Source organism: Rhinopithecus bieti, unplaced genomic scaffold (assembly GCF_001698545.2).
Source record: "Rhinopithecus bieti isolate Rb0 unplaced genomic scaffold, ASM169854v2 scaffold_13400, whole genome shotgun sequence".
Classification (NCBI taxonomy): Eukaryota; Metazoa; Chordata; class Mammalia; order Primates; family Cercopithecidae; genus Rhinopithecus; species Rhinopithecus bieti.
In genome coordinates, this window is record NW_016807991.1 from 1,563,744 (window position 1) to 1,577,292 (window position 13,549).

Sequence of the window (13,549 nt, forward strand, 5' to 3'; positions counted from 1 at the left end):
ACATCTGGAACCAGACTCCAGATCTCCGCAGCCTCCTCCTTCACCAGCTTTGTCTTCTCCTGCTCCATCATCCTACAGACCCTGGGGCTGTCCTTGTTGCCTCCCTTTTCTCCCACTCCATGTTCAATTTGTCAGTAATTTTTTTTTTGTTTGTTTGTTTTTTTTGGAGACGGAGTCTCGCTCTGTTGCCCAGGCTGGAATACAGTGGTGTGATCTTGGTGCACTGCAACCTCCGCCTCCTGGGTTCAAGTGATTCTCTTGCCTCAGCCTCCTCAGTAGCTGGAATTACAGGCCTGCGCTACCATCCCCAGGTAATTTTTGCATTTTTAGTAGAGATGAGGTTTGGTCATGTTGGCCAGGCTGGGTGTTAGCAAATTCTACCGGCTCTGATGTTAGGACTAACCGAGTGCTGCCACTTCTCACCCTGCTCTCGCCTGATCTGAGCCCCCTTCATGGCCCATCTGGATGGTTCAGATGCCTCCCCATGGCTTCTGGGCTTTCCCCATTTCAGACTATGTTCAGCGCAGCAGCCAGCGGGACCCTCTACAGGTCCCAGTCCTCCACTCAGAGGACTTCACTCAGAGTGAAAGCCGAAGCCCCTGAAGGGCCCCAGGTGCTCCAGCCCCGGCTTTCCCGTGTCCCATCGTGCTCCCTGGAACTCTGGGGACACACCAGGCTTTCCGTATACCCCAAGTACTGTCTACCCTGAGACCTTTGCTCTTCTTTCCTCTCTTTCTGGATCTATGTGATTTGGACCCTGTTCTCCTTCAGGCTTTTGCTCAAATATCACCTTCTCATTAAGTCCTTTCCTAACAACCCTTTTGTTTTTTTTAGACAGAGTCTTGATCTAGGCTGGAGTGCAGTGGCGCAATGATGGCTCACTGCACCCTCACTCGGCTGGGCTCAGGCACTCCTCCCACCTCCCTCCCCGTTGGCTGGGACTACAGGCATGCGTCACCACACCCGGCTAATTCTGTTGTTGTCTGTTTTCTTTTCGTAGAGACAGGCTTTTACCATGTTGCCCAGGCTGGTGTTGGACTCCTAGAGTCAAGCAATCCACCCACCTCCGCCTTCCAAAGTGCCAGGATTACAGTTGTGAGCCACTGAGCCCAGTCCTTAACAACCCATTGAAAATTTCAAACCCTGCCTGGGCACAGTGGCTTATGCCTGTAATCCCAGCAATTTGGGAGGCCAAGGCCAGATCACCTGAGGTCAGGAATTTGAGACCGGCCTGGCCAACATGGCGAAACCCTGTCTCTACTAAAAATACAAAAATTAGCTGGGCATGGTGGCAGGCGCCTGTAATCCCAGTTACTCAGGAAGCTGAGGTGGGAGAATCGCTTGCACCTGGGAGGCAGAGGTGACAGCTAGCCAAGATGGCACCACTGCACTTCAGCCTGGGCGACACAGCAAGACTCCATCTCAGGAAAAAAAAAAAAAAAGAAATAAATAAAATAAAGTAAAATAAAATAAGACAAAACAAAATTTCAGGCCAGGTATGGCGGCTCACTCCTGTAATCCCAGCACTTTGGGAGGCTGAGGTGGGTGGATCACGAAGTCAAGAGATCGAGACCATCCTGGTCAACATGGTGAAACCCCATCTCTACTAAAATACAAAATTAGCTGGGCATGGTGGCAGGCGCCTGTAATCCCAGCTACTTGGGAGACTGAGGCAGGAGAATCACTTGGACCTGGTAGGTGGAGGTTGCAGTGAGCTGAGATTGCGCCACTGCACTCCAGCCTGGCGACAGAGCAAGACTCCGTCTAAAAAAAAAAGAGAAAAAAAATTCAAACCTCCCCATGGATCTGGCTTTCCCCTAACCTGCTTCATTTACCACCACCTGGCGGTATTATTTACTTTGTCCATTGTTGGTCTTCTCTCTCTAACATCTGAGCTCACATTGTCCCTGCTCACTGCGTTATTCCCAGCTCTGAGAACAATGCTGGGCACACAATAACTGCTCAATAAACACGTGTCATTGACAACTGAAAGACTGGAGCTCTCAGAACGTGCATGAATGCGCCTGCCACGCACCAGTTGTGTGCAGTCTGACTGGAATGCAGTATCAGCTTCACTGTGCTCATTGGCTGATGAAGTTAATGCATCATTGATGTTCGTGAATGCTGATGTCAGTACGTTGGTTATCACATGTCCAGGAAGTAGCATTTTCTCCGTTCATGTCCACAGTTGCCACTCAGGTACGGGTCATGTTTTCTGGAGCATGTAGACCTCTGCTGTATTATCTATGGTGTTGTGCACCCACACATTTTCCTGGGTCTGTATATTAACTCACCACTTCCAAGCCTGGACAGTCTGGTGGCTGCCAAACTGCTGCTGGCACCGCCCTGGGCCCTTTCTTTTCCCGTGGGAGGCATATGCTAGGGGGGCAATGTTTAGTTTTCCCAGCTGGTGCTCCTGGGCAATGCCTTGAGGGGTGTTATCCTTCTTTAGGGCTTCCTTGGCAACATGCCTTTCCTCCTTTCTTCCTCCTCCTTCACCCCAGATGCAATGAGACTCCTATGCTAGATTCTGTCCTAAATTGGGGCTACCTGTATTAATGAGCTGTGTGACCTGGGTAAGCTCTTCCCCTTTGCTGACACTCCTCCCACCTGTGGGATGAGGTGCCTTGCATCTCTCCTACTCCCCACTTAGGCCATGGCACTGGGGCTTTTCTCTGGAGTAACAACCAGCTGCCAAGAATGAGAGTCGACTGGACACTGGTGCAGGAGGCAGACACAGCTAAGGGTTATGTGTTCTAGCTGTTCCAACCAGGCAGACACATTCCTTTTTTTTTTTTTTTTTTTTCTGGAGACGGAGTCTCACTCTGTTACCCAGGCTGGAGTGCAGTGGCATGGTCTTGGCTCACTGCAACCTCTGCCTCCCGGGTTCAAGCGATTCTCCTGCCTCAGCCTCCCAAATAGCTGGGATTACAGGCACCCACCACCTCGCCTGGCTAATTTTTGTATCTTTAGTAGAGACGGGGTTTCACCATGTTGGCCAGGCTGGTCTCGAACTCCTGACCTCAGGTGATCTGGCTGCTTCGGCCTCCCAAAGTGCTGGGATTAAAGGCGTGAGCCACCGTGCCCGGCCTAGAAATTTTTAAACAGTGATTTCCAAATACTAGGCAGTGATGCTTTCTTTGCTAACTGGCTATCTGATTAATATCAACATTGTAATTATGGGGCCAAAAGCCCCTTGGAGGGGTCTTAAGTTATGCATGGGGCTGGGGGTTGGTGGGGAGGGATGTGTGTGCTGCTCAGAGATGGTACGAGCCAAGGGATGGCTAGAGTTTCTTGCACCTAAGCTCAGCCTGCCCTCAGGACGCTGGAGGGGATGGATGTGGTTCAGCTTCAGGTGTACAATATTTCTGTGAATTGGGTCCAGATAGCCAAGGCGGCAGGGGCTGGCTGGATGAATGGAGGGCCTGGGGACCTGCATGCCTCCCACATATGACTTACTCCCCAGCCCCCGACCTGGCCCCTCGTCCATGCACCTCTTTGCTCTGCCCGAGGGCACCCTACCTTGTACCCCTGGATGTCTCCATTCTGGCTGTCCAGCGGAGGTGGCTCCCAAGTCACGTCCAGCTGTGTGGCCGTGGCGCCGTGGACGACCACGTTACGAGGTGCTGCTGTGGGCACTGGAGGGTGTGCAGGGTAGGCAGTGAGCATGCGAGTAAACCTGGGAGGGGAGGAGGGCTGGGCGGGATGGGGAGCCCAGATCCCGTCTCTTCCAGCTGAACTGGGTGGGGCTGGGAAAGGCATGCTGGGGCTGGACAGGGTGTTCGCGGCTCACCTGCCTCCCCGACAAAGACCTCCTGTGGGGTGCTGGAGGGCCCCTCGCCCACAGCGTTGTACATACTCATCCGTATCTCGTACCGCCTGTGCTTGTTCAGGTCTATGGGGGAGAGTGGGGGAGGGGAAGCACACTGGGGTCACTGTCCCTGCTGGGAAGGTGCCCCCCAGGGAGGGTGGAGGCTGCCGGGGAGGAATGAGGCACCCCGCCATTCTAGTCCCCTCTGTGAAGGTGCAGGAAGAAGGTGAGAGGTGGGGCCCCCAGGGGATGCTCCGTGCCAATCTGGACATAGGGCGATGCTGGTTGGCCTCCTGGCCTAGGGTGACCATACATTTTATTTTTCAACTGGACACTGTTGAGACTGAAAAGCACTATGAATATTTACACTGGGACAACCAGCGTAAACCAAAGCTGTCCTGGGCATGCCTGGCCATAGCTTCACCCGCTACGCCCAGCGTGTCCTCTTTCCCCACCGTGACAGATGCCCAGAGTCCCCATGCACCAACTCTTTGCACAGCGGGGCTTAGCTCCAGGGGGGGAGGGGCACATTGGATGCGAATTCTGGAGTAAGAAACCTGATGTTTCTGCCAAGTTTGAGGTGCTTGGCTGAGAACGCCTGGCAGAACTTGGGAATGGGATGCAGCTGCAAGAAACGGACGCAGTCACTGTCTCCTGTGGCTGAAAGTTTCTCCCACCCTCTCCACTCTTCTCTCCGGGTTCCCTGCCCCTGCTCCCTTCCCCTGAGTGGAGTCTACCCTTCAACAGGGCTGTGAGAGGGGTGTCACCCTTGCCTAGCTGTTTATGCAGCCTGTGTTGGCCACTGGTTGATGGAGGAAGGAGGAAGGGAATTTAGCCTTAAACTAGCGCTATTTTCTCCTGAGCATGAAACCCTCTTGCCTGAGACCCCGGGTCTCAGGAAGAACCATGGCTGGGGCTTTAGAGAAAGATCAAGGGCTGGGGCGTGCAAGCAGAAGGAACATGCCTAGTGCATGGGAGGATGACGGACGCAGGTGACTAAAACTGCTGTCACCTCCCTCCGGGTGCGGGGCCAGACTGTAAGACCCAGTTGGGGCCGGGCGCGGTGGCTCAAGCCTGTAATCCCAGCACTTTGGGAGGCCGAGACGGGCGGATCACGAGGTCACGAGATCGAGACCATCCTGGTTAACACGGTGAAACCCCGTCTCTACTAAAAAATACAAAAAACTAGCCGGGCGAGGTGGCGGCGCCTGTAGTCCCAGCTACTCGGGAGGCTGAGGCAGGAGAATGGCGGGAACCCGGGAGGCGGAGCTTGCAGTGAGCTGAGATCTGGCCACTGCACTCCAGCCTGGGCGACAGAGCAAGACTCCGTCTCAAAAAAAAAAAAAAAAAAAAAAGACCCAGTTGGGCCAAGAAGTGCCTTCAATGGGACTAGATGGAGCAGCAGCCACGTGGACACCTGCCCACCTACCCAGCAGCGTTCAACAGCTCCCGCTGTGGCCCCGCTGTCACTGTCCCTCGACCCAGCGGAGCATAGGGTTACCGACTTCCCTTTTCCAGCCCACACCCGACAGAGGGCAGGCGTGAAGGAGACTTTCCCTGGCATCGGCCTACTTTTCCACATGTTTAGGGTTATCACTTGTGTTCAGGGTAGTCTCATTCCTTAAGCCCCCTGGGGTGGGCACACTTCCTCAGCCTGTGATCAGGTCTCTCAAGGCCCCACTCCCAATCCCCGTGGGAGGCCTGGGCCCGCAATGAAGCCGCCATGCAAGGAGACTTACTGTCCAGCTCGTACTGGGTGAGGCTGGGCCGGCTCAGGTTCCGCATGGAGTACATGGCTATGGGGTGGGGGTGCCGGGGCGGGGCGCAGAGGGAGACAGCAGACAGAGGAGGTTAGTGCCGACACATCCCCACCCACAAAGAAACCCCGGCCAGGCGGGGCTGACAGTGTGAACAGACAGAAAGAGTGTTTCCAGATTTCCAGTGCTGAGTTACGGGCCAGGATAACAGTGCAGTGGTGGCAGGGGAAGGTGGAGGCTCCCTGGACAGTCTGCCTCCACCCTGGTATGCCCTGGCCCAAGATGACATGAGCCCCTTGTAGCCCAGCATCTCTAGGGACATCTCTGGGGACCCTCTCACCCCAACTGTCTTCCTTCTTTCAGGGCAGAGTTCCTGGAAACCAGCATGAAATACTGGAGTCGTTAATTTCCTCATATGAACCACAAACAATTTTACTACTAGGAAATATGACTGTATTATACACAGGCAATATAAAATCACAACCACAAGCACATGTGGGCAAAAAAAAAAAAAAAAGGAGAGAAGAAAAAATGTCCACCAAAAAGGCATGCTGTCAGATCAGCTACTTCAGTTTCTCTATTAATATTTCTTTGCTACATGCTCAATCATTTTGTTGTCTGCTAACTCACTAGAAGACAGGCACAAAAGGCTTGGGAGAACCAAGGGAGGAAATGTGAAAATGAAGAGGCTGAGCTGGGCACAGTGGCTCATGCCTGTAATCTCAGCACTTTGGGAAGCCAAGGTGGGGTGGATCACCTGAGGTCAGGAGTTCGAGACCGGCCTGGCCAACATGGTGAAACCTGGTCTCTACTAAAAATATAAAAATTAGCCAGGCATAGTGGTGCACGCCTGTAGTTCCAGCTACTTGGGAGGCTGGGGCAGGAGAATCGCTTGAACCTGGGAGGCAGAGGTTGCAATGAGTCGAGATCATGCCACTGTACTCTAGCCTAGGCGACAGAGCAAGACTCTTGTCTCTAAAAAAAAAAAAAAAAAAAAAAAATTGCTGGGCACAGTGACTCATGCCTGTAATCCCAGCACTTCGGAAGGTCAAGGCAGGTGGATCACCTGAGGTCAGGAGTTTGAGACCAACCTGGCTAACATGGTGAAATCCCGTTTCTACTAAAACTACAAAAAATCAGCTGGCCGTGGTAGTATGTGCCTTTAATCCTAGCTACTCAGGAGGCCTAAGGCAGGAGAATCGCTTGAACCCGGGAGGTAGAGGTTACAGTGAGCTGAGATTGTGCCATTGCACTCCAATGTAGGCAACAAGAGTGAAGCTCTGTCTCAAAAAAAAAAAAAGAAGAGGCTCTTAAACTGCCCCCTTCTCCTGCTAGTCTGTTGGGGTGAGTGTCCCACATCCACCTGAGTACCCAGTCCTCTGGGGTACCCCTGCCTGCTGCTCTCTTCTCCTACGCATCAGTCATGGAGTCCCAGGTAGGTGGATAGCAGATATTTAGGGAAGGAGGCTCTTTATAAAAATCTCTAGTGGTCTGAGTCCAAATGTTAGGTGGACACAAGCACTTCAGACCCAAACAAGCCAAAGGTGTAGATGAACATCAGCTCTGAGCCACTGGGAAACCCTCAGTTTTTCTTTCATTATGTACCAAGGTGTTCTAATTATTGTTGCTACCTGCTGTGCTGTAAAATATTTTATTGGCCGCACCACTTCGCAGCATTTTGTCTAAAGCTCTTAACTGTCATAAATGCACCTAACTGTCTGCCAATGTGGAATACTAAATAATTATTATGTGAGTGACTGATTTACTTTGAAAAACCAAAAACAGGCCAGGCACGGTGGCTCACACCTATAATCCCAGCACTTTGGGAGGCCAAAGTGGGCAGGTCACTTAAGGTCAGGAGTTCAAGACCAGCCTGGCCAACATGGTAAAACCCTATCTCTACTAAAAAAAAAAAAAAAATTAGCTGAGTGTGGTGGTGCATGCCTGTAGTCTCAGCTACTTGGGAGGCTGAGGCACAAGAATCACTTGAACCCAGGAAGTGGAGGTTGCAGTGAGCTGAGATTGCACCACCACACTCCAGCCTGGGCAAACCATCTAAAAAAAAAAAAAAAAAAAAAAAAAAAAAAAAAAAAAAAATACACACAGAAAAAAAACACCACCAAAAAACCTGGAGTCCTGGAGCATCTGCGCCCATCATGTATCATCTCCCAGACTGGTCTCAGTCCACCCCGAGCCTGTGCCTCGGTTCCAACCGCGTGCTCTCTTGCTATGTGACTGCAACAGCCTCTAGCTGGGCGCCTGTCTCTGGCTCCCCATCCTCCCACCATGGCTAAGCCATCATCCTGATGCCACCAAAGTGGCTCCTAACACAAAAGTCCAAACACATCTTGCCCTTGCTGTGATCTGGGCATCGGCCCTCCCTGACATTTCCACCTGAACTCCCTGCTTTCTTTCCTTCACTCCAGGGGGCAGGCTGGGTCCCCGGGACAGGCAGGGCAGTGACTTCCCCAGGAAAAGAGGGGCCAGGACTACTGCTTTTGGGGTGTGACCAGGTGAGGCTTCTGGTCCCTCAAGGGCAGGGTGCTCCTTCTCATGCGCCGGGCTGTCCCCATCTCTTTGTCCTGGTTAACTTGGCATCATCCTTCTGTATTAGCACCAGTGCTGGTGCCAGGTAAGCCTTGCCTGGCCCTGGCTTTAGGCCCTCTTAGAATGCTTCCTTCCCAGCTCGCCTGGCTCCTCCTCCAGCCTGCAACTCCAAGAGGGCCGGGACCTTGCCCGTCTTGATCATTGGTGTGCCCCACAGTGTCTTGGGGCCCAAAGAAGGTGCTCAGTAAATATCAGTAAATGAATGAATGGGATGGGAGGAAGGAGAGGCACAGACCGGGGAGGGAGGCAGGGTTTCAGGTTAGAGTGGTTCCAGGAAGCTGAGAGCTCCAGAGCGGGAAGGTGAGGGTGACCACCCAGTCCCACCCATTCCCCCGGCTCCCAAGTGTCACTCACAGGTAAGCTCGGCCCACGTGGCGCCTGGGTTGTTGATACCTCGAAGCGTGAAGCCCCTCAGTCCTTCATAGCGCAGCTCCCGGTATCGGATCCGGAAGCCCAGGAGGATGCCATTGATCTTGTCCTCTGCTGGCGGCTGCAGGGAAGGGAATAGGGGATGGGGAGGGGACCTGGACCACCGCCCACCCCGCCCCACGCTCTCTCATCATGCCTCCTGCAGCCACAGAGCAGGGACTGTGTTTTAACCAGGAAAATAAATCAAGATAATATTGAGCATTTTAAATTTACAAAGCACTTCTGATGAGGCCATTTCATCCCTGCAGCATTCCCTGGAAAGAAGGAAGGGCAGGAATCCGTAATCGCCTTTTACCCAAGCAAGAAACTGAGGCTCAGAGACATAAAGGAACTTTCCCAAGATCACACAGCATCATTGGGCCTGGAGCACACAGCTGTTTTCCTAGAGCCACTCCTTCTTCAGTTCCTTTGTCTTTAAGGGCTGCCTTCACCCAATTACCAAACTTCCCAGGCCTGCTGGTTCCTGCCTGGATAATACTTCCTGGTGTTTCCTGCAAGCTGAGCCCTCTCCTACTCTTAGTACATGCAAGGGTGAGTGCGCCCCTCACCCCTTCATCAAGTTCTTCTTTGCTTCCTCTCCTGTCTACAGATTAGCTGCAGAACAGGCTTCGGGAGAAGGTGGGAACTACTTCTTAATGATACTGCTTATAAAGAATGGGCTGACCAGCCTGGCCAACATGGTGAAACCCCGTCTCTACTAAAAATATAAAAATTAGCTGGGTATGGTGGCACGTGCCTGTAGTCCTGCTTGGAAGGCTGAGGAAAAAGCATCACGTGAAGCTGGGAGGCAGAGCTTGCAGTGAGCCGAGATCGGGTCACTGTACCCCAGCCTGGGCGACAGAGCAAGACTCTGTCCCAAAACAAAACAAAAACCCCCCAAAACCAAAAACCTGCTGAAACAACTCAGCCTTTATTAGCTCCTTAATGGCTTCCCCGGCTGCCGCGGGCACCTCCCTGCCCCCTCCGCCACGTTGCTCCAGCCTCGTCCTGGTCACAGGTGCACTAAGTCATGTTCATCTAAGGGAGCATCCTCTCCTTGAGGCTGTGTGTCTCAGGCTGTGTGGGGGGGTACCTCCTGGCTTTGTCTTCAAGGGCTTTCCCTTTGTGGGGTGGCAGATGGCTGAAACAGAGTGCCCGCCCCTTTGATCTGGAGAAGTGGTGACAGGAGTTCAGTGCTTTGAACTTTTAGTAGAGTCGCGGTTTTGCCAGGGGTCCCTCTGATGTGGGTGACCTGCTGAGCCAAGGCTGGACTTCAGAGGGCACAGGGGGGTCCTGCCCCGGGGCCCTGCGGGGCAGGACCCCTGAGCAGCCTGGTCGCTGAGTTGGCCTGATCTTCCCCAGGCCATGGCAGAGCAGGCAGTGCCCAGTGAAGAGTGGGCATCTGGAAGGGGTATGGACGAAGGGGGGCATTTCCTCTCTTCTTGCGCAGTGATGGTGACGGGCATAGGTCTCTATAAGGAATCCCTTCACTGACCAGTGGGGCTTCATGGAGACTCTGGGGCCCCTGACAGCACCAAGCACTTTTCAGTCCGAGGACTCAGCAGGCCTGAGGCTAATACACCTGGCCCTGCCACTCACGGGTTGTGTGACCTGGGGCCATTCGGGTCCCCTCCCTGACTCTCAGTGGTCGTCTGCAGAAGGGGATGACAGCATCTGCCTGATTTGACTATCTGGAGAGTGTAATGAGGTGTGTTGTGTGAGTGTATATGTGTGGGCACGCGGTATATAGACTGTTCTGTCGCATGCACACGCCTGGATTTCTCATGGCTTCCCAGGTGCTCTGGGGGCAAAGAATCTGGGGGCTCCATGCAGCTCTGGTGGGGACTGCTGGCTTTCCAGTCCCAGAGCAGAGCTCGTCTGGGTCTTCATGGAGCTTCCTGCCTGCTGGGCCATACCTGCCATCGGATTAGCACGGAGGTGGTGGTGTGGGGCGTCACTGAGAGGATGGTGGGTGCTTCATCCGGGGCTGTGGAGAGAAGCAGACAGGTGGGTTCTGGGGGCCACAGCTTCAAGGCCCCCCAGGAACCCACTGGGACCAGATTCTGCTAATACAGGACTAGGGGCAGGTCCAGCTTGCATCGCCCTCCATGCCTGCTGGCCCGACTTCTGCAGAACAAAGGGCTGGTGTAAAGGGGAGGGAGGCAGGGGCTGTGAACTGACCCGGCCCAAACCCAAGGGTCCCAGAGCCCCCTCCACTGTGGCCCCCTCCAAGCCACAGGCCGCTTCTGCTGCTGCTGCTGGGAACTCCCATCCCACTCACTGGCCGCTTGTGGGACACGAGGAAGGAATGCGCCACAGGCCAGGCTGGGCCTGGGAGCCTGAGCCCTTGGCAAAGGTGTCTCTGGTCCAAGCCTCCCTGAGACCTTACCCCGGGAGCTGAAGGGCCCAGTGGATCCCACGCCCCTCTCATCTTTGGAGGCCCCACCCCCAGAAGAGAATGCCCCGTGCCCGGGAGGTAGCCAGTGGGCTGAGAGAGAGACTGCTGGGGAAGGGGTACTGACCGGCCTGCAGGGTGGTCAGCGACTCCGACTCTTCGCTGAACTCGCTGTCGCCAATGTCATTGGTCGCCTTCACTCGGAACTTGTAGGACGTGAAGGGCTTCAGCCTGTGGGGGGAAATCGGGGCCAATGAGCCAAGGTGCTCCTTAAAGGCCTTGCCCCCAGGCCCTCACCAGGGAGTCTCCGTGATCTGCCCCTGCTCGGGAAAGGGGGTGGGGTGCCAGCCCACTACATAGAGGGCACACTGAAGCTCAGAAAGGAGCTTTGCTACAAAGAGGACAAACTGGGACCTGGCCCCAGGAGTCCCAAGCACCTAGACCAGGTCCTCCAGACCATGCCAGCTTGGGGTGCCTTTAGCCCCAGTTGTAAGCCATAGGTTCCCGGGAAGAAAATGTCTGCAGCTTCTCCACCTCGGAGAACCACGCAGCCACAAAAGCATCAATACCTCCACTCGGAACAAACTCCTCCCCTGCCCCACAAACTGCCATCTCTTTCTTTTTTTTTCGTTTGAGATGGAGTCTTTTTTTTGTTGTTGTTGTTGAGACAGAGTCTCGCTCTGTCACCCAGGCTGGAGTGCAGTGGTGTGATCTCGGCTCACTGCAACCTCCGCCTCCCTGGTTCAAGCGATTCTCGTGCCTCAGCCTCCAGAGTAGCTGGGATTACAGGCACGTGCCACCACACCCAGCTAAGTTTTCTATTTTGGTAGAGACAGGGTTTCACCATGTTGGCCAGGCTGGTTTCAAACTCCTGACCTCAAGTGATCCTCCCGCCTCAGCCTCCCGAAGTGCTGGGATTCCAGGTGTGAGCCACTGTGCCCAGCCTCTCTTTCAACTGTAGTAAATTAGGGAAGAGCTGAGGTTCTCAAGAGTGAAGCAGTACTTCATCTCTATAAGCCTTACTTCCTCTCGGAGTAAACGTCTCTCTTTTAGATTTATGGGGGGTGGGAGAAGTGGGGAAGAAAGTATTGCTCAAAACTCCCAGTCACATCAACTGGAATATAAAAAATACAACCCACTCAGAATTAAATTGAAGCTAGAATTTTGGAGTGACACTCCACTCCCCTACTAAAGCTGGAGAGGAAGATGCCACCCGGCTGGAAGAATCACTAATGAAGGATGACAGGCACTTCGCTAAAGGGGGACTTCTAGGCTTCAGAAATAGATCATTGAGAGGCAACCTAACAGGGTTCTGGAGAGAACAGAGCGGAGGAGAGCAGGATAGAGCTAATTCGGGAGGGAGAGAGTGGATGCGGAGGCCACCTGGGTGGTGCATGCTAGGAGGAGAGCTGGGGCAGGCTGGAGGTGTTTTCAGAAGGCCCCCTACCCGGTGGAGGAGTGCCGCTGGTCCTGGCGGGGAGAGGGGAGGCGGGGATGCTGGCGTGGACCCAGGCCTCACCTGTCCACAATGAAGCTGGAGGCGTTGTGGCTCACGGAGGCCGAGTGCAGTGTCCATCTGCCGCTGGGCAGCTCGCGGGTCTGGATGGTGTAGTAGCGCACAGGGGAGAGCCCGTCGCTCCCCGGCTCCCAGGACAGCAGCACGCTGCGTGCTCTCACATCCTCCTGCTGCACCACCGGCCTGCTGGGGGGCTGCGGGCGGTCTGGAGGTGGCAGAGGGGGAGGAGCAGGTGAGTGGGCCAGGCCACGGTGGAGGGGGCTGGACTTTCTCGAGGGAGGAAAGGAGGTGATCTGAGCCCAATTCTGTGCATGCAGGATCCTTGCAAGTTCTCACACCTGGGTACAGCGAGCACCTGTCTCCGGGTCAGAGGCCCACCCTCAGCCTCCTAGAGCCCTAGGATCTGGGAACTGACAGCTCCTCAGGGCAGCCCTAAGCAAGGACTGACGGTGAGGAGGGACAAACACCCACCCACTTCCTTCGTTCCTGCCTGAAACGAGGCCGAGCCTGGCCCTGCGCTGTCCCCGATTGAGCAGGATGAGGCAGTTTCCAGGCCCCAGCTTGGCTTCCTTCTCTCCCCAGCCTCACTGCCCCGCCCCTCCTGCAGGGCTTCTCAAACCTCAGCAGTACTGGAATTCGGAACAGATGCCTCTGTGGTGGGGGCTTCCTGTGCACTGCAGGATGCTCAGCAGTGTCCCTGGCCTCCACCTGCTTGATGCCAGGAGCACTCCCACACCGTGACAACCAAAATGTCTCCAGACATGTCCAATGTCCCCTGGGGCCAAAGTAGTCCCCAGTTGAGAAGCACTATACAAATTGATTTTCCTGAGTACATTTTCTTCTTCCTTCCCTCCCTTCCTTCCCTCCCTGCTTCCTTCCTTTCTTCCCTCCCTCTCTCTCTTTTCTTCCTTTCCTTTCCTCTTTCTCCCTCTCTCTTTTCTCCCTGCCTCCCTTCATTCTCCCTCCTTCCCTTCTTCCCTCCCTTCTTTCTCTCTTCCTTCTTTCCCCCTCCCCTCCCCTTCCCTTCCCTCCCCTCCCCTTCCCTTCCCTTCCTC

General features: G+C 54.4%; 1 protein-coding gene across 3 annotated transcripts in view; it reads right to left on the reverse strand.

Annotated features, from left to right (window-relative positions):
• Window positions 1-13,549, reverse strand: part of SDK2 (sidekick cell adhesion molecule 2) — a 330,648-nt gene that overhangs the window by 45,842 nt on the left and 271,257 nt on the right. For 2 of the 3 annotated variants that reach the window (XM_017884896.1, XM_017884898.1), the window contains exons 30-36: window positions 12,498-12,699; window positions 11,106-11,209; window positions 10,500-10,570; window positions 8,530-8,665; window positions 5,551-5,607; window positions 3,794-3,895; window positions 3,523-3,638 (exon numbers count right to left, since the gene is read on the reverse strand). In XM_017884896.1, coding sequence (XP_017740385.1) covers window positions 3,523-3,638; window positions 3,794-3,895; window positions 5,551-5,607; window positions 8,530-8,665; window positions 10,500-10,570; window positions 11,106-11,209; window positions 12,498-12,699 — 788 coding nt within the window. The remainder of the gene's footprint in view (window positions 1-3,522; window positions 3,639-3,793; window positions 3,896-5,550; window positions 5,608-8,529; window positions 8,666-10,499; window positions 10,571-11,105; window positions 11,210-12,497; window positions 12,700-13,549) is intronic. The other variant, XM_017884897.1, reaches the window with a different exon arrangement.